The sequence below is a fragment of the Neovison vison genome, chromosome X (genome assembly GCF_020171115.1).
Source record: "Neovison vison isolate M4711 chromosome X, ASM_NN_V1, whole genome shotgun sequence".
Classification (NCBI taxonomy): Eukaryota; Metazoa; Chordata; class Mammalia; order Carnivora; family Mustelidae; genus Neogale; species Neogale vison.
The window spans coordinates 29333398-29359321 of NC_058105.1; the positions used below are offsets into that span (position 1 = coordinate 29333398).

The following is a 25924-nucleotide window of genomic DNA, read 5'->3' on the forward strand; positions in this document are numbered from 1 at the left end:
TTGTCTGCCCTTGTGGGGCTTACGGAGATTAACACTCGAGCCAAGCATGCTTAAGACACACATGTGTACACCAGTGGGCATCCTGTCTCTATCTAAGACATATATCGCAGATTTCTAAACCACATCTACAGTGTAAGGCTGCTGATAGACATTCAGCAGGACCCCCGGGGGCCCAAGTGTTTTACAAAGGGCTTCCTTTTTAACCTTTAGGAAGCATCTTCTTCCTTTGGAAGATGGGAAAGGGCAAGGGCTCTTGGTTCCTTTTGTGGATAAGGAAACAAAGTCTCCCAGTAGATCAGTGAGAGCTGGAAAGAACCTGAGTTCTCTTCCATTCCACTGACTCTCAGGAGAGTTTTGTACTTGATTTCTTTCTTTCTTTCTTTCTTTTTTTTCTGGGAAGACACGGAGAGAGCGTTGCCCCAGTCATCAGGGGAGGTGGTTGGAAAGAGACCTGGCAGTGAGGACGTGGGAGCTCTCACTGAAACAGAATGGATGCCTTCAAACAGGTAAATTCCGTGGGATGCGGAGCTCACAGGGCTGAGTTGCCAGAGGGAACTGCCAGTTTGCTGTTCATCTCTTCTTCACCTTCCGCCTCATTCTGTTCTGCTGCTGTTTTGAGGACTCAAAGCCACTCTCTGGGCAGACAACATAGTGATTCCAGCTTAATATCTTAATAGGGCCTGGAAGGATCGGTTAGGAGGGGCTTTGCTGTCCTCCAAGATCAAGGACAGTCCCCCTTCACCCTCAGTTTCCCTTAGCAATCCACAGTGGATACTGGCAGCCATGACTGTTTCACTTTTTCCAAAGCTACTGGCGTTTTCATCCTGTTGTCCCTCTTGGGGCTAGAGTACCTTGAGTTTTCAATATGCCATATAGAGTAATCTTCCTTTTCAGCTGCCATAGCTGAGTCCAACAGATCTAGGTTCAAATCCCACCTCTGCCACTTACAGGCTGAGTGGTTACAGGAAAATTTCCGTGCCTTCTCTGCGATTGAGTCTCATCATCTGTAAAATGGGATTATGGATACTTCCTCTTCCTGCCTTGCATGGCTGCTGCGATGAGAAAATGAGACCCCTGACCTAAAAGCATCTTGACCAAAGCACAGACTGGAATGGTGCTGATGCAAAGTCGTATTTGCTTTAGCTGAATCTCCTTCTAGCTCTTAGGGGGTTGTTGGTTCTAGAATTCTCAGATCTGGTGAATAAGGCTGTGTTCCCTCTCTCCATCTCTGCATAATTTTATACACTCTGGTCACATCCCTTCCCAGCCTTCATCTTTCTAGACTAAAGAGTCTGCGTTTGTTTAATCTATCTTCATATGGCAGCCCCCTCTCCCCTCCCCCAACCCCTTGATTATAGAGTGGCCCTTCTCTGGATCATCTCCAGCTCCATTATGTCATTCTGGAAGCACTAAGACCAAACCTGCACAAATGTGTGTGTGTGTGTGTGTGTGTGTGTGTGTGTGTCCCCCCTCCCCCGCGCGTGCGCTCGTTCGTGTGTGTGTGTGTGTGTGTGTGTGTGTGTGTGTGTGTATTCATCAGCTCTGAACCTCTGACTCTGCCCCCTACCCCAATTATAAATCCTAGAACAGGACGTTTGCCCAAGACCCTCTCTCCAAACTACAGAGAAGGCCGATTGGCCCCAGGCTGTAGCCTCCCTCTCTTTCTCTGCGCAGCCCTGAGCCCCAAGGGGCTAAAACGGCTCCCTGTCTGGCTTGGGAGGCTGGGAGGTGGATAACTAGGATGGGGGGGCCGAGGGGGGAGGGAGGGGGGGTCTTGCGCAAGCGCACGCCGCTGCTCGGACCGCCAATGCTGCTGCCTCCCGGAGCAGAGGGAGGCAGAAGAGGAGGGAGGGAGAAGAGGGGAAGGGAGGGGGAGGCTGCACTTGGGCTGCAGCTCGCAACCAGAGGCAGTCTCTCTCAGCTCTCGGAGGGACGGGGAGCGGCAGCCGCGGAGTAGGATGCTCTGCGGGGCGCCCTGAGCCGGGGGCGCGTGAAGCAGCTTCGGGGGCCGGGGCCACAGGGCAGCTTTCACCATGCATCAGTCCCTGACTCAGCAGCGGTCCAGCGACATGTCCCTGCCCGATTCCATGGGTAAGTCCAGCCGCCCTTCCTAGGGGCGGCGGCAGCTAGGGGTGAGTGCACTGCCTTCTGGACTATGAGCGCCGGGTCGCCCCGGGAGCCGGGAAGCGGGGCGAGGTAGGGGTCCGCGCACCCCAGCGTCTGGGTTGCCTACCAAAGCCCCAGGGGAGCGGCCCGGCGGGGGGCGGGGGCGACGCGCGGAGATGCGAGCGCCAAGCTTGCGTCGGAGTATCCCTGCCCCGGAGTGCGGGTGTGTGCGTGTTTGTGTGCGTGTGCCGACAGACTTGCAGCCAGTGGTAAATTCCAGCTGTCTGGGAATCAAAACACTTCCCTGCAACCTGCGCCTTCGCTTTCCATCCGACGCTCCCTCTTTGCAAAGTCCCCGTCACTTCTAAGAGCTCACGACTAACGACATTAGGAGAAGCAGAGTCCTTGCCCCCTCCCAATTCTGTCGAAGGTGCCCAGAAATTCAGAGCTGCAGTGGTGGGGGGGCGGACTTGCACCTCGCTGAAGGGGGGGTTTGCGCAACCCTGGGGGATGGGCGGGGGGGGGAGAAGAAAGGAGGGGGGTTGGCGGGAGGGGAATTCCTAAGGAATCACTCAAGACAGCCCAGCCCTGCCATCTGCAGCAGCAGGATCAACATTCCTTGAATTTGATTCCTATTCTGCTCCAAATGCATGGAATAAAAATGCGTGAGTGTGGAAAAAAGGGGGGGGGGAACGAGTGAGAGCGCGAGAAAGAAAGAGCCAGAGCGAGCCCGCGCATCTTCTGAAGTCGCGCTTTCTCTCTCGGGGTGGAATGGAGGGGGAGGGGGGACCCACTAGCCTGATTTGGTTCAACACTTTTCCTCATCACATCTGGGGACAGCTACCTCTAGGCATCAACTTGGCTGCCCCTCGAAGCTGCTTTTTGGTAGTTAGAAACAAAACACAAACCCAGTCCCCCTCAGCTGTTAGGCACCTTCCCAAACCCTATGATTTCACTGGGCGGAGAAATTAATTTGGAGCCCGGGAGAGCGGGAGGGGATTGTCAAACCATGATCCCACCTAATCTTAAAATTCGCCTCGGACACACTCTAACCAAATCGGATTATCTCTTGCCAACATACTTTACATTCTGCAAATTTCCTCTGTCCAGAATTCCTGCTATCCAATCTGCTTAGGTCTCCGATGAATTTGCGGGAACATCTCAAGAGGAGGGGGCGGGAGGAGGGTTGAACCCCCTATGTGAGCTCCCTATTGCCTGCGTAAGACTGGATCTCAACAGAATTCGTTCACCGGAGGGGCCCCAGAAAGTGTCATCTCCCCGGTGGTGGGAAGATCCGTATATATAACGCTTTTGCATATTCAGCATAAGAATTTTTTAAAAATTATTATTATTTTTAAGGTCTAGTTATTTGCAACGTGGTCCAAATGAGGCCAAGGAATTGGGTCCGAATCCAGAACCTAGCGGTACCAGATGCCCTCCAGCTGTCTAACACAAGCGCGCAGGCACACACACACACACACTCACTTACACAAACACACACGCACGCGCGCGCACACAGGAACACGCAATGTACTCCTCACCTTGGCCAGCTGTGGCGCCAGCGCAGCCCCTGGCTCCCCGACGCCAGACTGTTGCGCCGGGGAGGAGGGGGGAGTGCGAGCGCCCGCGGCGCGCAATGCCACCGCGGGCCACAACCACCTGCAAAGCGGGCCTCCCGCGCTGGGCCGCCTGCCTGTAGGGGAGCGGGCGGGTTAAGGGTCCAGGGCTTTAAATGTTGCTGCTTGACACACGGCTCTGTGGGTTGGGGAGCAAGACGAAGAGAGTTCTTTCTTGGGTTCCTAGGGGCCCTGGGCTAGTCTTGAGTTTTCTCGAAAAGTCAACGCAACAAGAAGCTGAGTGGGCTTCGCTCAGCCCAGACTCGATACTGCGGGAGGAGGATCATAGAGCCCTTCCAGACGCGCGAGGCTGCTCCACGCCTCCCGCTTTGTAAAGTCCGCAGACCGAGGGCACTAGCAAATTCCTGAGTGGTAACCCTGGGTTTCCACAGTTTGGACAGGGGAGTCTCCCCGGAGTTCCCTGGCTCGGGGCCCGCACAACCCAGGCCTGAATCAGCGTCTAGGCTGTTTAGGAGCGACTCCCACTTAGCTCTGGCAAAGCCACCTTCCCTTGCATGGCGGGGGAGGAGAAGTGGAGGTGGGGGTTAGGGTTTCAGCCCCCAGGGGATGGCATTTCTGAGGGGATTCCCCCCTACAGGCACGACACAACCGCAGCCCAAACAATAACATTTAAAACACACAGACACACACTGCACCAAGGTGCCTGCACACTATGATAGCTGGCTGCCTGGGGATGAGCAGTTCGTACAAGGCTGGGAGCAGAGGGGGCACTTGGCAATATGAAGATGGTCATTTGAACAGCGCCCCTACACCCCCCTCCCAGCAACCCCCGCCTCCCTTTTTGCAACACCGCCCCCAGGCTCTGAGGCACCTCTACTACAGCGGGGCCCTCCTTTCCTCCCAATAACAATTCACCAGCGGCCTTGGACGCCTCTGGTTAAAGAACTGCAAGAGGGGGGAGGGGCGGGGGCGGTGCGGGATATCAGCACCCTTAAGGAAATGTTTGGGAGATTGGCAGAGTCTTGAGGCTCTTGTGTGGGCAGCCACCTGTTTCCGGCTGCTTGAGGCTGGGACTTCCCTGGACCCTCCTTGTGTGGCAAAGCTGACTCAGGTAAGCAAAGCCTAATTGGTTCAAAAGACGAGCCCCCCAAATTGCCAGTCATCGACAACATAGTGTACAGGACAGGCTACTGGGCCCTTGTCCTGGCTGCACTCTGATAGCCATTACACCCTATAATCAAGGGGGTAATCAAGAACATGCACAAGGTAAAACATGAGTAAGCAGACACAGTCATCCCGCCTTCTGGCCGCCCACACCTTCGTTCTTGTGAGCTACATCATCCTGGAGCTGGATTTATCATATGGGCTGTGTACCAGACCCACAATTACAACGGTGATCGTAGCACTTACAGTTAACATGTGTACTGAGCAAAGTATATAGGGACTCTGGAACATGAAATAAGGAGCGATTATAATACAGTAGGCTTGGGAAGAAAAACTTTTGGAGGAGGTGAGTTTTGAGCAGGTTTTAGAGGAAGGGAGGGACGCACACTCAAAGACTGCAGTGCGGGTGGGGACTCTGACCAAGGGGGGGACCAGGCTGTATCTGGAAGGGTGGAGACAGCAAATAATTGGGTGCTTCTAGAGCGTCACGGGGAATCTGGGGTGGGGGTGGGGCACTGCAGAGAGGGAGGGCTGCAGTAGCTCTGCAGGGAGGCTGCTGGGGGCGGAGGGGGGCAGGCGATGCCAGTGACTGGATTTCAGACTCTCCCACTGCTGTTGGTTGCAGGGGTGGCTGTTGTCCTTTAAACAGAAATGTCCTGGGCGCCAAGTAGGCAGGCCAGTTGAGAGACACTGGGGGTGTGTGGTACCAGGTGACCAGAAGCCTTTTAGTTCTGGGGACCCCGTCAGGTGTGCCCTATTTTAAAAAATCATCTCTACGAACACAGCTTATATTTATTCATACAATCCCCCCGTCTTTTTGATTAGAAGGGAAACAATTCTGATATGTTGCCTCTTGTTTATTCAACAAGTATTGACTGCTCGCTAGGTATCAAACACTTCGATAGGCACCGTTTTCAAGTACCTCCAGCTTTGTTTAAGCACCTTACGGTATGGGCCGGAGGTTTTTGGTGGGTTGACTAACTAGACAAAATCAGAATCAGATGTTCCTGTGTTCACGGGAACATCTAAGGCAGGCCCCAAATTGTACCCTAATAATAGGGCTCCCTTCTAAAACGAAACAACCACCAGGAAAATGTCCTAAACAGACACAATGAGCTACCTTTTAGAAGCCTGAACCACACGTTCAGAGAACAGGTGTGTCTTGTTCTAAGTAGATGTGACTTTTAAGTTGAATTGACACTAAAGGTAAATGGAGAGGTGATTCTTCACTTTTTAAAAGCATTTGGCCCCCTCTCCAGGGTTCCTTATGATGGTCAGCTCCCCAGGTGCCACTAGAAATAATTTTATCTTACACAATTATACTCCTTCTAGTGACTTGGGGGAGGGCGTGACTTGGGGGAGGCTGCGAAGGAGACTGGGAAAAGCTGTTCAACCTAGTGATGAGAGTTTTATTAGGAATTTTCAAAGCAAATCCTATCCGGAGGCAAGGCCCCTGTCAATCTGTAGGATCTTTGCCCGAGTTTCTCAACTGACTGGATTTTCAATTCAGGTTCTAAAGCAGGGGGGAAAAAATAGATTTTCAAATGACACCATGTGGTTTGCTGAGTCACTTTTCTGACCTGGCTCCTGTGCTTTTAAGAGCTAGAGTGATATTTGGAAAGGAGACCCAAGAGCTGTGAATAGGATTTAAAGCCACTTGGCAGGGAAAGAGCAGGCGAGTGAAACTGAAAAATATTAGAAAGACCGTACACACGCTCCCCCGCCCCCCGTTTAGTCTCTAAAGTTGTGTGTTTTCCGTGTGAGGTGTTGAGACACTTTTGGTGTCATAGAGATACCCTTGTTGTCTCCAGATGTTCCCTCACTGCCTTTTGTTCATTTGAGGCAGGGGAGCACTAAGATGGGGTGAGAGACAGAGGAGAAGGCAGGTGGAATGGGGAGGCGATGTTGATAGGTTTAGGTTAGAGCCCCTCTGCGAAACCAACTCGCAGATTCACCGAGAAGCACCCCTCATCAAACAGACTCGGGGACCCTGGTTTAGACATTCATTTAGCCCCCCCCCCCACAGATGCGGACAAAGGATAACTAAGCTTCAGGTGAACAGGAAATAAATCCTGGGCCCCCCTTCCCCTGCCCCACCCCTCCAGACCGCCTCTCCCAGCCCTGCTCCCAGCGTTTCGACCAGTCAGCTTGCCATTTGCATCCCAAACAGCCATCTTTCACCAAGGGCCCTGATGTCACAGGTGTCACTAGTGGTCCTTTATGGAGGCCGGACTCAGGCCCTACTGGAGGGGAGCCTCATCTGCATCTCTCCCCACCTCTGCTCCCAGGTCGAGGTCTGGCTCTTTATAGTCTGTGGGAGCCTATAAGGGCTCCGGCTACTTCTACATTTCAATGTGAAATAGTCTCAGACCGGGATCGCATTAGAAATGACCCTGATGAGTCATGTCCCTCACTTTCCAGGCTGACGTCAGGGGAGACCGCCGGCCCCTCCCACCTCCCTTGGAGCCCTCGGCGGGGCCCCGCACTGGGGAAGACAAGATGGATGGTGGCTCGAACCCAGGGTTGGCACTCCTGGCACTCTGCGTCCACACCAGGAGGGCAGAGCGGCTGTGGGCTGTGCGGGCCGGGCCACAGCCCTTCCCTCCCCCACCTGGCCTGGGTCTCGCTCGCTGTCTCGCCTCCCTCCCCCTTCCTTCTTCCCCTCTCCCCTCCCTCCCAATGGTGCAGTCTGGGCGGCTTCAAAGGCGGCTGCTGCCTTGAGGCTGCAGTGAGGCCTTTCAGAATGACGAGGTCCTGGGAGCAGATTCTAGTGGCCTCTTTAGGCCCATAAATGCCACTCAAGCTGCCTGGGTGGGCGACCCCATCATAAGGCTCCCCGCTGCTTCATCCTTCTCGCTAGAGAACTAGACACTCCCACCACCAAACCCCACCCCCGCCGCCCCCCTTTGCTTCTGTTTACAGAACTCCTAGGTGGGAACTCATGCCTGGTACTTCCCGCTGAGAGTCCCTTCCCCAAGCCACAGAAATGCAGGCAGAGTGTGGGGCGGTGCTCGATTCCTTTTTTTTTTTTTAATTAAATTCAAAAGTGAGCCTAGATACCATTTTTCTATCTGACTTAATAAGCCTGTTTTCAAAAAAAATATTGGTTTGCGCTATCGTGTCTGATAAGCACTGAGTGGAACGGGTTTCTTGTCATTTATATTTATGTCACCCTCACATAAGCCTAAATGTGTATAAGTTATAATCTTCCCCATCTACCTCCCCTGATACATATCTTTGTGGACTAATGGCCTCCAAACACTTACTTTATTACACACATTTATTATGTGACAGATCTTGCCAACACACCATTTTAAAGTTTATACATGAGGTGGCAAATGTCAGAAATAAATGAAAAAAAAATCCCAGTACCTGGCTTGGTTGTGATATTTACACTGAAAATGAAATTTCCTATCTCCAGCTTATGAAAAAACCCTTCTTGGTCGCATATTGGCTTTAAGATATTTTCATTTAATATCTCCACACGCACACTTCCCATTTATCATACACCTCATAATTTAGCCTAAAAAAACACTCTACTAAGTAGGTGTGACACATCTTTTACAGAATGCTGAAAGCCCCCAAATTTGTTTTTGTTTCATTTCTATGTAACTGGTAAGATTTCTTCTGTTGTTCATTTTCCAAATGGAAATATGGTTGTTGTTTTTTTTTTAAATTATAAACGTGGCACTTGACCATGGCAAAAAACCTGAAATGCCATCCCTTCCCAGTAATGCCTCTCCCCAGAGATAACCCCAGTGACCAGCTGAAGTAGGAAAGGAAGACCTTCCTAATGATTTTTCCTTTAAGTCCATTCCTTCTCCGGCCGAAATGAGCAATTTCAGCTTCTCTGTGTGCTTTCAGGAGCCTTCAATCGAAGGAAACGAAACTCCATCTACGTCACCGTGACCTTGCTCATTGTGTCCGTGTTAATTCTCACGGTGGGCCTTGCTGCCACCACCAGGACCCAGAATGTGACCGTCGGAGGTTATTACCCGGGAGTTATTGTAAGTATAAAAGGCGTAGGTAGGTCTTGGTGGCTTTCTGGCTCATCTTTCAGGTTCTACTCTGACGGTTTTCAATTCTGCTTGAGTTTCTAGAGTTTGCTCAGTTTTTCCTCCTTGAGGTTTCCCTATATGTGTTTAGAGAGGCAACTCTGGGCCCATTAAGAAGAGCACTAGAGGGGCACCTGGGTGTCTCAGTGGGTTAAAGCCTCTGCCTTCGGCTCAGGTCATGATCCCAGGGTCCTGGGATAGAGCCCCGCATCATCGTGCTCGGCAGGGAGCCTGCTTCCACCTCTCTCTCTCTGCCTGCCTCTCTGCCTACTTGTGATCTCTGCCTCTCAAATAAATAAATAAAATCTTAAAAAAAAAAGAGCACTAGACTGAGAATCAGAAGAATTGGGGCTCTGTCCAGAATAGTGGTTGATCCCAAGCAAGGCACCTCATTCTTTAGGACCTTGGTTTTCCGGTCTAGGAGAGGTTACTAACTAGCAGTGTTAACCTTAGCCTAAGGTCCTTTCCTCTTGGGGCATCTGCTCTCCTATATATAATGGGGCTCCCCGGATCTTCCTGAAATCTGAGGACAGCTTGATGCTCTGTGACCGACAGCACTGATCTCCAGAGTACTCCTACACTGCTATCAGAAAAGATATGCGGAATATTTACTTCTAAAATGTATGTATTTATTCATTTGTAAGTTTTAGGCATGTTCCTAAAACATACAAAAATGGAAATCCAAAGATTAGATTAAAAACAATTTTTAATACCTTCATACTAACACTAAAATTTCAAAGAATGAACGTGAAAGATAGTGGCTATAAATCCTTATTTGAAATACCCTACTAGATGATTTTGAATGTTTGGGGCCTACATATCAGATATGACTAGATTATCATTGGCATTGGTTAAAGATTTTTTTGTTAATTTGAGTAGAGTTGACACACCATGTTGCAATACTTTCAGGCGTACAGCGTAGTGATTCAACATTTCTAGACATTATGCGGCTGCTCTCACAAGTGTCGCTGCCATCTGTCCCCGTATAAGGTGGCATCCTTGTTTTTTAACGTCAATCCCACAATGTGGCTGACAAAAAGCTCATCCTGAGAGAAGCGTCAGCTTTGCCATTTTCTTGTGGCTCACTTCTGCTTATATTATTAGGGTCATCTTTAATTTGTGCTTTCTTAGCAGGAGCCTTTCCAAAGCACTTGCCCATTTTGTAGGGACTGGTTTAGTTAAAACTAGATCACACAATCCGAGTACACATTAAATGCTCCGCCATCAACAACAACTGGTCGCTGCTAGGATCTTGCTTTCCTCCCGGCAAGGTAGCCCACCTTGGCATCTCACAAGGACGGGGTGCCAGTGACAGCGTTTCTTGAAAATTTGCAAGGCTTAATTTCTTTTTTACCATTTTAGATAAACAATAAATGGGAAACGCGAGTTCAGGTAGTTTCTTCCATAGATCTGTGGACTGCTTTATCCATCCATCTCCGGGGTGCAAGCAATCCGCTCTGGAAACCCCTGGACTCTTAATATACAAAAACCTCATTTTATGCCAGATCGTCGTGTTATGTACTTGAAACATAGACACTTTCATTTGCCCTTTATACCTCAATAAATCTGGGGAAAAGAAAAGAAAAACAGAAACAAACATGAACATCGTTCAGATTGGCACATACTGCCTGTTGAACCCAAAAGCCTAACTCTAGAGGTTGGGTCATATTTCACTATCAATCGTATGACTTCCCAATTATAATTTGCAATTAATTGTAGAGAGCGGGAAGGAAGTTTAGAACAATTTTTTTTTTTAAGTACAGCAAAGAGGTCAGATGTATTTGTGTTGTTGGGTTTTTTTCTTTTTTCTTTCCTTTTCCTTTTTATTTTTTTGGAGAGGTGGGGTTGGAGAGGGAAGTCAAGGGAGAGGAAAGGATTAAAGATGGATGCCTTTGACAAGCCCGCACTGTGAGTGACCAAGCCTGACGCGGGTTGCCTAGGCCACGGGTTCCACAGTCAGCCTCCTCAATAGCCCAGGTTAGCCAGACTCGGGCTGCGCCTCCCACCTCCCAGGAGCTGAAGGCTGCCCAGTAAGTTCCTTCCCCAGTCTTGGCCCTTGGGCCGGCAGGGCTCCCCCCGGCCAACGGCAGGTGTCCCACAGACACCATTCAGTGCCCTCTGTTAAACATGTGATATGAGAACTCACCCAGTCCACTTCCTGTGGTGAGGCAAGAAAGCCAGTTGTCAGCAGAATTGGGTTTTATTTTTAAACACAAGCAGGGGGGTGGGCGGTGAGGAGGAAAGGGGAGGTAAGATTGCACTTTGGTGGCTTGGAAAGGCAATTTATATAGGGTCTGTATGACTTTGCGTGCCTCAGGTAGCTGCGCTTTGTAGAATATTTCTGATGGAGGAGCAAATGCTCAGGCCAAGATTCATGGGTGAGGAAAAGGTGCTTTCTGTGTCGTTTAAAAGTAGGAACTCCTATTCTAGAATGGTGACTGTGAACCTTCTTTGTAGAATATGGGCCCATGGGTGGCTAGGTTAGAGTACATTAACAAAGGAAGGAGGACGAGTGATTGTTGTGATTGTTGTTATTCGGGTACCTGATGTTCAGCTAGCCTGGAAGTTGAAGCAGTGGTGTGTGTGTGTGTGTGTGTGTGTGTGTGTGTTTCACTAAAAGCTAACATAGAAATGTTAAGAGGAGAACCATCCCTAAAGGACAGTGTGCCCCCACGGTTTAACCTTTAAAAAAGGTGCTCTCGGAGTTCCTGTAGATTGTTTCTTTTAAAATGGGTTTTAATTATCGAAAATGAATGGGGAAGATTGCAGATTGAAAAACGGAAAAATGCATTTGAGGTCAGATCCCGTGGTAACAAATACAGTAACCACCCAGGCCTGAGAAATCCAGATTTATCCGGAAATGGAGTGCTTTCACTAATCGAATCTTTTGGTTATCAGAGAGGTAGGTACTATATAAACTCTAAGCCAATGGTTTCCCCACCATTGTGTGCATAAGAATGAGCAGGAGAAGCTGGGGAAGATGCAGACCTCAGCTCCCTGCCCCCCAGAGAATCTGATCCAGGAGGTTCAGGTAGGGGCGGGGAACCTGAATTTCCTTTTGATGAGCTAACTTTTGATTGAGAAAGTAATACACATTGAATCTGCATTTTAATAAATAGCCACAGGAGAACCTAATTTGAGTCAACCCGGCAACAAGGCAACAACAGGGAGAACTAAAACCTAGGAACTAAAATATGTTCAGCCATAAAACCTGAATGAACGTAGTAGAGTATTTTAAGATTGGTCACTTGGAATATAAATGAATCTTGTATAGAAATGTGACAAATATCAGGCTACTTGGAACTCTGCTGTTTTGGGGTTAACTATCATCCTAAACTTCCTTTCTGCTCTCTCCAATTAATTTGCTGGTTAAATGTGTTAACAGTACACAAGAATTTAAATTTTTGAAACAGACAAATCAGGGAGCTGTTATTAGATTAAAAGAAGAGTTACCTTACATACAATCCATTTAAATATTGAGATCTCGGGCATTTTAAAATGTAATTATATTTGCAGAGCTTAAACTCAGGTGAAACTTTTCTAGGGCACATGTATTTTGCCAAGCGAGATGCTTTTGTACAGTGAGGTGAGTTACAATCAAGCCTAACCCACTCTCTCTGAGCTAGAATGTGGTACCATCATCCTAAGACACACGTACACACATGCATCTTTAAAGACGTGCTGATCTGGGACCCCTGGGTGGCTCAGTTGGTTAAGCAGCTGCCTTCGGCTCAGGTCATGATCCCAGCGTCCTGGGATCGAGTCCCACATCGGGCTCCTTGCTCAGCGGGGAGCCTGCTTCTCCCTCTGCCTCTGCCAGCCATTCTGTCTGCCTGTGATCGCTTGTTCTCCCTCTCTCTCTCTGATAAATAAATAAAATCTTTAAAGAAAAAAAAAAACTGTTAAAGACGTGCTGATCTGTACAAGCTGAACTTTGCGATTTTTTTTAAAAAATGAAAACCGATAAAGACAAACTGGCTTATGGTTTTTACTGTCCTCGAATGTTCAAGACGTATTCCATTCCTGAAGAGTTTTCCGTGAGCTTTCTGCAGCGGAGGCCTAAAAAAACAGGGGGCTCGGTTGTTGTTGTATAAAGCTGAAAAGGGCCAGAGGGAGAGAGCCTGCTCCTTCTCTGTAACGCTTTAACCTTAGATCCAGGAGAATGAGGCCTTGAAATGTGTTTCCCCAGCAACCCACAAGATGGGGTTGGCCACCTGATTAGCGTGGAAATCCTTTCATTCTTGTACCCTCTCCCCAGCTGTTGTTCGTTCTGTTAAGGCCCATACCAGCCTGGGGTTCCTTTCAGGAAAAAATAAAATAAAAAATAAGAGTTTCAGCCCCATTTCCAAGGGGTGTGTGTGTGTGTGTGGGTGTGGGTGTGTGTGTGAATTGAAAAATTGTATCAGAGTTACCATGGGAGAGTAGGAGACTGAGACAACAGGCATCATTTGAGGCAATAGCCCAGAAACTTTCTTTCGGCAAGTGTGGCTTGAGCTTCACATGTGAGGACCCTTGCTAATTCCAACAAAGTGTAGATTAAAAGAATTGACTGCTAAGGAAACGTACAAAGCTCTGGATAGGGGGATTTTGTGGTTTGTTGTGGACTGGGCAGAAATTTTGTCTACCTCTTGTTAAAAATATTTCTAAAATATGACCTGCCTTCGGCTCAGGTCATGATCTCAGGGTCCTGGGATCGAGTCCCGCATCAGGCTCTCTGCTCAGCGGGGAGCCTGCTTCCTCCTCTCTCTCTGCCTGCCTCTCTGCCTACTTGTGATCTCTCTCCGTCAAATAAATAAATAAATAAATAAATAAAATCTTTAAAAAAAAATTTCTAAAATATAAGATCATTCTAAAATAAAGTTCCTACCTTAGAAGTCCATTTCAAAGATGAGACTCGAATCTGGATTTGCTCAATCAGATGTCTAATGCCGGCAAATTCTGTCATTGGCTCCCTGTTGCCTCCTTACCATTGTCATTCAGGGCTCACTGAAGGTGCCCTTGGCCTGCTCTCCCATTCCCCTTCTTTTGCCAAAATTGTCAGTTCCTGGCCCTGAACACAACTTGGGTTTTTCTGCCTTGTTGCTGTGGTTTTCATTGCTTGCCCTGGTCTGGAATGTTCTCCCTCAGCTCTCTCTATCTATTGATCCAGACGTTCTGTTCTATCCCAACTTCAAGACATGGCTGGGACGTTTTTTCAACCCCAGGCGTCCACAGTGGTGTTTACCATCTTTGAACTCCCTACCATAGAGTTCTCCTACTCATGGTTCCAGAAAATACCTACATCCCCCTTTATGGCATCTGTTGCACCATATTCTTTGGCTTTATTTATTCAGGTCCATCATCCCTTATCTGAATCCTTGGGCCAAATGTGTTTGAAAATGTAGACTTTTTTTTAATTTTAGAAAGATAATACAGTGCATATATTATGTTATCTAACATCCCAGTGAGGTCTTAAGAACACCCCCATAAGCAGCTCCTTCATATTTCTCTAATAAACTATGAATTTTTATACTAAGTAGATAAAGATTATAAAATAATCTCACATCAGTCCAAGGTTTTGCCACCAAGTTAGTTACCAAAAAACAAAACAAAACAAAACAACTGGGGCGCCTGGGTGGCTCAGTGGGTTAAGCCGCTGCCTTCGGCTCAGGTCATGATCTCAGGGTCCTGGGATCGAGTCCTGCATCAGGCTCTCTGCTCAGCAGGGAGCCTGCTTCCATCTCTCTCTCTCTCTCTCTCTCTCTCTCTGCCTGCCTCTCCATCTACTTGTGATCTCTCTCTATCAAATAAATAAATAAAATCTTAAAAACAAACAAACAAAAACAACCTTTTGGTTTTAACAGCTTTGTGGATTTCAGGATTATGGGAAGAAATTCTGGACCAGTTTACTTAATTACAGCTTCTTGAGGTTGGGTCTCTTTGATCATGGTATCATAACCCACCCCCCCAACTTCTGGCCTCCAAATCACAGATCTAGCACATTGCCGGGCTGCATAGTAGATGTCCAATTAACATGTATTAAATGACTAATCCTTCTGAGCATCAGAGCTGGGTGTCTGCCGCAATGACTGGGAATCAGCCTAAGTTACAGGGCCCAGTCCAAAAAGAGCCCTTAAATCTGACTTTGATTTCTAATGGTTTAACTTTTTCTTCAATGAGTGGAGGGCAGCCAAAACAAAGCAAATTGGTTATTTATTCAGGTAATGGGGAATCAAGATGGAGGTCCAAAGGTCTGCATTTCCCATGATTCCATGCAGTTCTTAAGGGGTGACCACAGAGCTTTCCTTTCCAAGGCCTCAGGAGAGTAAACAGTTGACTAGAAGCAACTGCCCACTTTCTGGAAGTCCTGTTGATTTGTCCTTTTTAATTTTCAACCCCTCGGCTCTTCCTCAAATAGGACTTTTCATTCCCTCCTTGCAGGGAACTTCTTTCCTGGAGAGGGAGGGGCAGTGACGAAGGGCTCTGTTCTACTAACGCACCACAAATGCAGCACAGTGTGGCTGAAAGAACACCAGCTCTTGGTCAGGGGACCTGTGGACTAGTCCTGGCCCTGTCATTAACTTGCTGTAAGCGGGGATAAGTCCATACAGTTCTCTCGGCCGCCATTTTCCTGTCTATCAAATGGGAATGGCATCAGCTCCGGTAAACTTCCATAGCATTACTGTGACCAAAATGGAGGACACATGCTTCTTTAAATTCGATGCATTTCAAATGTACGGTAGTTTTAGCAACACTGGTGAGTTCATCAACCTGCCATTTAGGTGAGTGAGTTCTTCCAGCCATGACTCAAAAGATGTTATAGTTCCCTGCCTGGTGAACTCTACCTATCTTTGACCCCATTTAAAATGCCTCCTCCTTTGTGAAATCTTAGAACTACCATTTATTTAGCATCCTACCTTATGCGACTCACACCACATACTTCATTTGTTTTTTAAATAAAGAGAGAGAGACAGAGATAGCAAGAGAGAGCAGGAGCAGGAAGGAGAGGGAGAAGCAGACTCCCCACCGAGCAGGGAGCCCCATGTGGGACTCCATCCCAGGACCCCCTGATCATGACCTGAGCCAAAGGCAGACGCTTAACTGACTGAACCAGCCAGGTACCCACCCCCACACACACACTTAATTAAAAAAATTTTTTTTTAATTTGGGTATAGTTGACACACAATGTTAAACTAATTTCAGGTGTACAACATAGTGATTCGACTTCTATGTACATTATGTTCTGCTCACTACGAGTGTCGCTCCCATTTGTCCCCATACAATGCTAGGACAATACCATTGCCTATATTCCCCACTCTGTGCTTTTCATTCCCATGACTTATTTTTCCATAACTGGGAACCTGTATCTCCCACTCCCCTTCGCTCACCGCCTTCCCCTCTGGCAACCATCCATTTGTGCTCTGTATTTATAGGTCTGATGCTACTTTTTGTTTGCTTGTTCACTCATTTGTTTAGGTTTTTTCAGATTTCACATATAAGTGAAATGATATGGTATTTGTCTTTCTCAGTCTGACTTATTTCACTTAGCATCGTACCCTCTAGGTCCTTGCATGTTGCCACAAATGGCAAGAGCTCATCCTTCTATGGCTGAGCAATAGTCCCTTGCATGTATATACACCTCGTCTTCCTTATTTATTTGTCTATCAGTGGACGCCTAGGTTGCTTCTATATCTTGGCTATTCTAAATCATGCTGCAATAAATGTAGGGGTGCATAGATCTTTTTGAATTAGTATTTTTGTCTTGGAGGGGTAAATACCCAGTAGAAGTCACACTACATATTTTATCTCCTTTCATCTTCCTGGCAGCCCTGTGTGGTAGTTAGTTGTGATTCCCATTGTATAGATGGGGAAACTGACGCGCAGAGTGGGTAGGACTAGTCCAAGGTCACACAGTTCATGGATAGTGGGGCCAGGGATGTAATACAAAATGAAGGATTATCTTCTCCTATAGCACTATTTTATCCCTTTCTTGTGGTCCTTAACCCACGGTCCGTCTCTCCTTCACTGGACTACAAACTGCTGGAGGGCAGAGGTCATGTCTTATTATCTGACACAAGTATTTAGTGAATATTAAAAAACCAAATGAATCAGAGTGGATTTGAATGGAATGGAGAGAAAGGGAGGGAGCTGGATAAAGTCACTGGCTGACCTGAGACTTCAAGTCCCAGGTGCCTTGTCTTTCCAGTCAATTCCACGAGGCTTCAGCCACCTCTTCTGGCCACTACCATCAGGGAGTTATTTGAGAGCACCTGGAATGTTGAGCGTTTTGCTTCCCGTCTGAAGGCCAAGCCTGCTGTTGGGGTTCAGGAGACATTAAACAAAGCAGCTGCGGATACTGATAAACCACTCAGACTTAACCATTCAGTTCCATGTGAGAAGCTGCCTCCGACCTTCTCTCCATCTTCCCAAGTGGTCCAGAATGGCACAAGCACAGACTAGTCACAGAATTCTTCCTGAAAAATAAAAACTGCGGAATATACTGCAGGCAGGGGAAAGAGCAAACATGAAGCTTTCTTATGAAATTGAGCAAACAATGATAGGATTTTCCAGCTCAAATTAGGTTAGAGCTGCTCCAAAGGTAAATGTCTTCAAAAATAGTAAAAACCACGGGAACAATATGTACTGAGTACTTACTGTGTGCCAAGCACTGTTCTAAGTTCTTGGGATGTATCTTCCTGGTTCATGCTTGCACAAGTCCAATGAGGTAGCCCCTGCTAGAGCCCCCATTTCCCAGATCAAGAAACTGAGGTTGAAGGAGGCCAATCCGTCTGTTCAAAATCCCACAGACAAAGGTGGAAGAGCTGGGGTAGGAACCCAGGCTGGTGCGAGAACCAGGTTTTAATCAGTATACTTTACGACAAGACATTTAAATTACATTTAAAATAAGAGCCTGCGGCGAGGTGGGCGGAGTTTAACTGTTGAGTGTGGATGTTCTCAGTAGAGTCTTGGGGGGCGTGGGATATACCCTCGTGCACATCGGCGTCTATTTCCCAAGAAGTGTTGCTGGCTGAGTGGCCAAATGAGTCCTTGGAAATTGGTATTCATCCCTTCCGTTCATTCCCTTTCATTCTTGGGTTTCTGAGACCAGCACTCAGTGCCCCCACGTTGCCCCACCCCATTTCTGCCCTGCCCTCGGTCCATTAGATTTCCAAGTTCAGCTGTAAGGCGTGGGGGGCCTCAGATGGAAATAGATGCCCCTATGAGCCACGGTAAAGCTGTAGATGGAAACCTGGCCCATCAGGGAGGCTAGAGAGACCTGTAACTACATCACCGAGCGTGTGTTAAGATTTATTGGTCCGTGCTCACCACTTTTTACTTATTCCATTTTTATCCCTACCTACAGCCATTGGTTAGGGATTGTGTGCAGCTGAGCCTGGCTGACTCAGTCCACTAATGGCAGAAGGGAGAGGAAAGCGGGACCTGCTACAGTGAGCCATCATTCCAGCCACTTAGACAGGGAGATTGTTTTTTTAGGGCTTTACACGGCCATTTCTGTTCACCCTCTAATGAATGCTTTCTGTCCATAAATGAAGCAGAGATGGAAGAAGAGGTGAATAAGTGCTAACATAAATTGCAGTGGGTCAGCCACAAATACAGGCTTTCAAAAAATAGGGTTTTTTTTTTTAAGTCTAGGTTAAGGTGCTTGCTGATTTCTAAAGCACTTCCTGGGTTTGATTAGTGGGCCGGATGCATCAAAAATCGCTATTTCAAATCTTTACTTTGTAATCCATGTATCAGAGTAGATGATCTCCTTTCCAAATATATATATATATATATATATATATATATCAGACTATAACATGTGCTTTTCACCATTATATGTCTCTTACTGAGTCTTACAGTCACGCGCTAGGTAATAAATATTGACATTGAAATAGGCAGACTCTGAAAAGCTCTGGTTGACCTTTGCTTTGAGTTTTTGGGCACATGAGTTTCTTCTTAGGTCTGATCCGTTTCTACAAGGAAAGATGGACAAATGGTGGGAGAAATACTCTTATTGAACACGTATCTGTGTAACAGCTGCATGTGTCGTATCAGACCTTGTTTGTTGTCCTGAATCCCATCCATTGCATGAGCAGGCTGATCACCTTCCCATATGTTTGCCATGTTGCCTTGCAGCTCGGCTTTGGATCATTCCTTGGAATCATCGGATCAAACCTTGTTGAGAACAAACGGCAGATGGTAAGTTTTCATCGATATTGAATCGTACTCTTCATCTGGAAAAGCTCAATATTCATATGGGTAACTAACATGCTTCTTAAGGTTTCCCAGGTCAGGCCACAGAAGAAAATGCTCCTTTGCCTTTTCTCGTCAGCCACCAAGGAACTTACTCTAAAGTGACCCTGTGGTATGGGACTTGTTCCCGTCTTGCCCGACACTCCCTTGGTGCCCTGGTTAGTCTCCTTAGGTGAAAGGGATAGAATATTCTGGATCTTGCCTTTTGCTTCCCTCCTCCCTCTCTGATGCATAAATTTGTGGGAAGTTTTTGCAGAGGATTCCTGCCTTTTAGGATATTACCCTCTAGGAGACTTCAGTTACAACAAATGGGCCCGCCAAAGACAAAACAGCGAGCCAACCGAACGTATTCCCATCACCCAGAGCTCGAAGTGAAGTGTGTTGTAAGGTTCGAAGGAAGAATGAGCAGATAACAGGAGGTTCTATGTCCTAATGGGGGCCCACAAGGGCAAGCTGCTGGATTTCCTGGCACTGACCGAATTACAAGCATATTACAGTTTTAGACGCTTGTAAATGAGGATGCCTGGACAGTGGTCAGATGGTGCACTGATTAGGCTCCCCCAGCACAAGCCTCTGTGGCATCTAGACTTTGATAATGGGGTCTATTTAACAGCAAGTTTAATCAGATAACGTAATAGCTCCAGGGACAAGAACTCCAACCATCTGTTCTCCCCCAGCAATGTGGGGAATTCCCTCAGGGGAGCGCTTCTTCCATTTCACCTGGACTCCCCGCCTCTCCCGCCAGTCCTGTTTGCTCTCTGGGCGTACATTATTCAAAATAACGGGGGAGTTTTAATTGCAGGGCTGATCATCGCATAGCTAATAATGCCAATTTCACGACAGCGTTCATCCATTATTTACCAATTCTCTGTAGCGCTGTGAAGTGAGATTGATGGGCAGAGGCTTCTGAACAATCCTGAAGGAGAGAAATATTTCCTCCCAGCCTGCTGAGAAGGAGAACCTTAGGGTAGCTTTGACTTTGATTTGATTTTGCCCTGGAGAGCAGTTTAATGCCAAGGTCTTCTCCCCTTTTCCCCCAACAAACACCTCGAGGAAGAAAAGGACTGATTCTGTGTCCTTCTGAGGATCGACCCTGGGCAGATGGTGGGTTTAGGGGACACCTATCCCCACCCCCCACCCCCAGCCCTGGAAGCACCTTCCCCCACATCAGCTTGTGCTATCTCCCTTCTATCAGAAGACAGATTATTAGGGAAATTTGTTATCTAACATCATCAGAGTATAGGGCAGTCTGGTGCAAGCAGACCTTTTTCTTAAAAATTTTCGTTAAGTACTACACAGAGTTGATCGGTTCCAGAGACTTCCATCCTTGGGAGATGTCTTCGATATTTAAATCTTAATAAGTTGAATGTGCCTTCCTCAGCCACGCAGAAGGGCAGGTGGGGTTGTGTGGGAACTCAGAATTGTCCCCATCTCCATCGCTGCCCACAGTGAGGGGTCGAGAGGAACGGGAGTTGGTGGGCACCGGGCTCTTCTGTAGACTGGATGAGGACCCCGGACGCACCACTTCCGCTCTTTGAGCCTCCAACCCCACAGTAAATAAAACAGGGCTTTGGGCTACGCGACGTCAAAGGTGCAACATCGTTCTGAGTCTGAGGAGGGAGGGACACACAGTCAAATTCCTCCACAGGGAGAGAATGTTCCTCTGCAGACAGTATGCTCGGTATCAGCAAAGCCTCCTCTTGATCCGGTGCTCACAGACTCACAGAGTGGATTTCTTAGCTTGCCCCAAAGATGTAAAAAATGCCTTCAGCGGCCCCTAACCCAGCCTCCCCAGCCTCCCCTCACTCATCCCGAGAGATTGAAAAAAAGCACCCCCGTGGGGCTACCGGCCACAGTTCGCCTTTGGCTAGCTTTCTCTTGGGGGTCCTGTAGTATCCGGGAGCAGCAAGAGTGGAAGGCTAACAGACACCTGTGTTGTGTTCCCCCCCCCACCCCGCAGCTGGTGGCTTCTATCGTCTTTATCAGCTTCGGTGTGATTGCGGCCTTTTGTTGTGCCATCGTCGATGGGGTCTTCGCTGCCAGACACATTGTGAGTACTTTCAACCCTGGGTCAGAGGAAGCGTGTCATAGAGCAAGACTTCACTGAGCGTGTGCGGGGTGTGTGTGCTAAGGGCTGTGCCGGGTCCAGAGGAGGGGGAAAATGGGATCCCTGTCTCAAGTCGCTGAGCGTCAAGCTGAGGATGACCCCCAGTCATCTAGAGAACCAGGGCGAAGCTGGGGGTATGAACTCTAAGTGCCAGAGCCATTTCTCTTGGACTCCAATAGCCAGGACAGGCTTCCCTGAATCGCCTTTGACATGAAAGTGTGATTTGGAAAGGCAGAGGCAAGGGCACTGGGGCCCGGGAATGGCTTGGAAGGGATGCTGGGGGCAAAGAGGTAGGGAGAAGCGCGAAGGCGTATGAGTTCTGAGCGCCTTGGAGGTTTCAGTAGCAGCAGGAACAGACCCTGAGCACAGAGTCACCTCTTCACAGATTCCTGAACGTTGCTGTCCCTATAACAGGGGTTGGTGTTTAGTGATGTGACTGGGGTCCAGAGAAAACCCTAGGGCTAGAAGCTTCCACTCAGAACCCAGTCCTGGAGTTGAGGGGCCAAATCCTCAAAGCTGTGCCTTGAGAAAGGCCATTTGAATCCTGAAACCCAAACTCGGGCTCTTCTCTGAGGAAGCCTGGGGTACAGGGCATTCCTATGTGGCTCTCCACAGGAGCCCTTGCCCCTCTTTTCGTACTTGCCATTCCACACTATTCCAGACTATTCCGCCAGGGCTGACTTCTCCATTAGGCACAATGGGCACAGTGCTTATGACCCATGGTACTTCCAGGGTTTCATATAAATATTATCATTTCTTTTCAAATCAGTAGAAAAGGGATGAGTTTTTAGGTCAAGGAGAAGTTTTCACATATAAATATATTTGTCTTTATACCAAAGCAGTCATTAGATATAATTAAAATAAAGAAAATATAATTTTCACTATCTTTTAATGGAGAGAGGGGCCCACAAAAGCAAAAGTGCCTATGTCCCAGGGTGGTCATAGCATAGCCCTGATCACTCACAAACCAAAATCAAACGCAAGCCACAGCAACTTACTGGGTCCCCATGACAGACACAGATACTCCTGTTCAGAAAGTGAAAACATCTCGTGAGCTAGTTGGAAATGTTTTGTTTTCCGAAACAGCCAATTTAGATCAAACCTATATTACCCGAAGCTTCTCTGGATTAATGATATTGGCAAATAGTGCCAGTTGTCCTGAGGCAGTGACCTGAGTATGGTCGTATGAACGTATGGCCGTTGTTGGCCAGGATTAGAGGAACTCATGTGGTCAGTGCTGTCCCACAAAGAGTTTCTGAACTGGTGACTCAGGAGGTCATTTCTGGGCAGGGGGCAGAGTCAGGGGTGGGAGAGAGAGGCTCTTGGCCCAGTTTTCTTTTCGGGGTCAAGAATTTAAATGTAGGCCCTGATATCAGACCCAATCCTTCTGATCTTAACTGAGGGCAGCCATCTTCTTCGTCTTTTTCTTCTTAGAAAGAAGAAAAATGACACGTGGGGAACTTGTGACATCCACAAACCTACCACCTTCACATAACAAGTCTTAGCATTTCTGCATCTTACCCTCTGAGTACACACCTATTTGTGTAGTGAGCTTACAGCCAATCCCAGCGTGGGTGCTATGTTGCATTCAACAGGAGCCATTTTCGTAACAATAATGCCTTGTTTTTGTGGAGCGCATTTAGCTTTTCAGTGTGCCTTCCCATCTATTATCTCATTTGAGACCCACAGCAATCCTGTGAGATATGTAGGGCAGACATTATTATCCCCATTTGACAAGGAGTATTCACTCCGAGGCAGTCTCCATGGTAACAGAGGCCTAGTGGCCAAGAAGCCTGCAGTAGATTTTGATGGCATCATGTGCTAAAATGGCTTCCTCCTTTTCCCTCCTCCTCCCACTTCTGATGTGTATTTTTTTTTTAAACAGCTTTATTGGGTCTCCTGGGTGGCTCAAGCAGTTAGGCATCTGCCTTCAGCTCAAGTCATGATCCCAGGGTCCTGGGATGGAGCCCCACTCAGTGAGGAGTCTGCTTCTCCTTCTCCCTCTGCCTACTGCTCTTCCTGCTTGTGCTCTCTATCTCCCTGTCAAATAAATAAAATCTTAAAAAAAATAATAAACAGCTTTATTGAGATATAGTTCACATCCCATATAATTTGCTCATTTAAAGTGTACAATTCAACAGGTTTCAGTATCTTCACTGTTACAAGCAAACCATCACCACATCAATTTTAGGTTTTCAACACCCCATAGTCTGGGCTCTCACCTCCCTATGCCCCATTCCCCTCATCCCTAGGCAACCACTAGGCTCTATAGATTTCCCTACATTAATTAGCCTTTCATATTAATGGAATAATATATATTATGGTCTTTTGCGACCTGACTTCTTTTCACGGAGTGTGATATTCTCGAGGCTCATCGCACTGCGCCATGTGATTCATTTCTTTTTATGGCCGGGTAATATTCCACTGTATGGATATACCACACTTGGTTTGTCCATTCACTGGTGGACATTTAGGTTGTTTCTGACTTGTGGCTTTTACCAATAGTGCTGCCGTAAGCATTCACGTACTGTGTGGTCTCATGTTTTCATTTTCCTTGGGTATATGCCTGGGAATGGAATTGCTGGGTCATAGGGTAACTATGTTTACCCTTTTGAGGACCTATCAGACAGTTTTCCAAAATAGCCGCACCATTTTGCATTCCTGCCAGAAGCGTATGTACGAGAGTTCCAATTTCTGCTCATCCTTGCCAACTCTTACTATCTGACTGTTTAATTCTAGCCATCCTGGTGGGAAGGACGTGGTACCTCCTTGTGGTTTTGACTTGCATATCCTTGATCCTCCTCATGTTTTTTTGATCACTGGCCTCCGTCCGAGGCAATGGGGAAAATTCCAGTTATTTTTACTGGAAGTTTCCTCTAATGACTGCCTACTTGTCTCTGACTCCAGGCCCTCAGTACTTCCTAGAGTTAGTGGCCTGCAGTGGGGCTTTGGACTCAGAGATTTGGGGTAAGGCTGGATGAACCTTCCTGCTTACGCTGTATCTGTCCTTTGATATCTGCCAGTCCTCACGGACACCCAGGGAGTTTTGAGGAAGAAGGCTTTGATTGACAGATGGCGATATCTATTGGCCAGTTTAATGAAAGGCACTTTTGGACCCTAGCACTGCTTGGGTGGGCTAAAGCCAGCCTTTTCTTTTTCTTTTTTTAAATAAATAATGTATTTTTTAAAAGATTTTATTTTAAAGTAATCTCTACATCCAACATAGGGCTCGAACTTACAACCCGAGTTCAAGAGTTGCATGCTCTAGCTACTGTGATGGCCAAGGCGCCCCTAAGCCAGCTTTTCAGTTGTTGGAGTCCTTCAGTGCCATCTTGCCCTGTTCTTTGGCTTGGGGGGGGCGTGTGCATTTCCTCTCAAGACCTACCCTTCTTACACACCCCTCTAAATGTGTCTTGTTCCTTCTCTCTCTCTCGTCTCCTATTTTCCTTCCCTTGTCCTCCCGATAACACGGCCATTAGCCAGCTGGGAAGGTTACTTTACCTTTTTGTGTCACAGTAACCTCCCTCTCAGGCTTTGTCTGAGTGCCAAACGAAACGATGGGTGGGAACCGCCCTGAGGGGGCCTGGCACAGAGTAGCCACTCACTATTGCTCATGAAGCAATTTTCATTTCTGTCTCTTCACTCAGGGATTGGTAGCCCTTCAGATTAAAAAGGTTGCCGAGCCTGAGCTGAGTGACTTTTTCCTACCTCCCGATGGGGGTCCCGGTGCGGCACGTGGGCAAGCATCACGTGTGAACGTGTCTGTCTTCATTTAGTTGGTGGCTGAACACTTTCTGCAGAACCGGAAGGTCAGGAGGGCTGTGACCAGCACATCAAGCCTCCCCTTTCCCAAGATAATAAGGGTCTCTGCTACTTCCCAAGCATGGAAAATAAACCTTGCTGTGTACGAGCACGAGAATCTTCATTCCTTTCCAGCCTGACTCCAGCCTAAGCCAACGCTGGACAGACAGGAGGGTTCACGTAGAAGCTGATGATGGAAAGTCCTGGGTCCTCGGTGGGGCTGCAGGCTGGGAGGCTGGGAGGCTGGAGGCCCTGGGGTACCAGGAACAGGAGATGGCAAATCATGTGTGGGGAAAAGCAACCACCAGGGTTATTAAAATTGGTGAGAAAAGTGGGGACAGGAGGGAGGGTGCTTTGGCCAAACTCTGCAGGTCACTTTGAAGAAACTGCTTGTCCCATCCTAGCCTGCTTGTGGCCAAAGCCCCCTACCCCTTGGGGGATGTTTAGCATCACCCCAAAAGTGAACAGCATCCCCTGCCTGCAAGTTCCCAGGCAGAGCTGTATCGTGTCTATCTGATCAACCCCAACCCCCATGCCCGAGAGCTCCCTCACCAGGAAGCTGGCCAATCCAGGAGTCAACTGTCCTTGAGCCCCATGTCAGTCTTCTGGGCTTTCGCGGTATTTTCAGAGGTCACAGTCTTCATCTAATCTGTGTAGTTGAGTGAAAATGGCTCATAGTTCAGCTGAGTTGGAATCTACAGCAGTCTCAGCAGCTGCTCAGCCCCCTGGGGCTTGCTTCCTGAGCTCAGGTGATAATGAGACCTCATCTTGGGAGCCGGGCTCCCTCCTTTTGGGAATACCATGTTGCAGGAGTGCTGCATCTTGTTCCCTGGGGACTCTGGGCAGGAAGATGGAGACTAGAAATAAAAGAAAACCAG

The 25924-nt window shown here is 47.8% G+C and overlaps 1 protein-coding gene across 1 annotated transcript in view; it reads left to right on the top strand.

Annotated features, from left to right (window-relative positions):
* Positions 1 to 1862: 1862 nt before the first annotated feature.
* TMEM255A (transmembrane protein 255A) overlaps positions 1863 to 25924 on the top strand; it is a 50880-nt gene continuing 26818 nt past the window's right edge. Inside the window, exons 1-4 of the mRNA XM_044235497.1 lie at positions 1863 to 2091; positions 8712 to 8854; positions 19022 to 19084; positions 21099 to 21188. Of these exons, the coding sequence (XP_044091432.1) occupies positions 2034 to 2091; positions 8712 to 8854; positions 19022 to 19084; positions 21099 to 21188 (354 nt within the window). The 5' untranslated portion in view covers positions 1863 to 2033. The remainder of the gene's footprint in view (positions 2092 to 8711; positions 8855 to 19021; positions 19085 to 21098; positions 21189 to 25924) is intronic.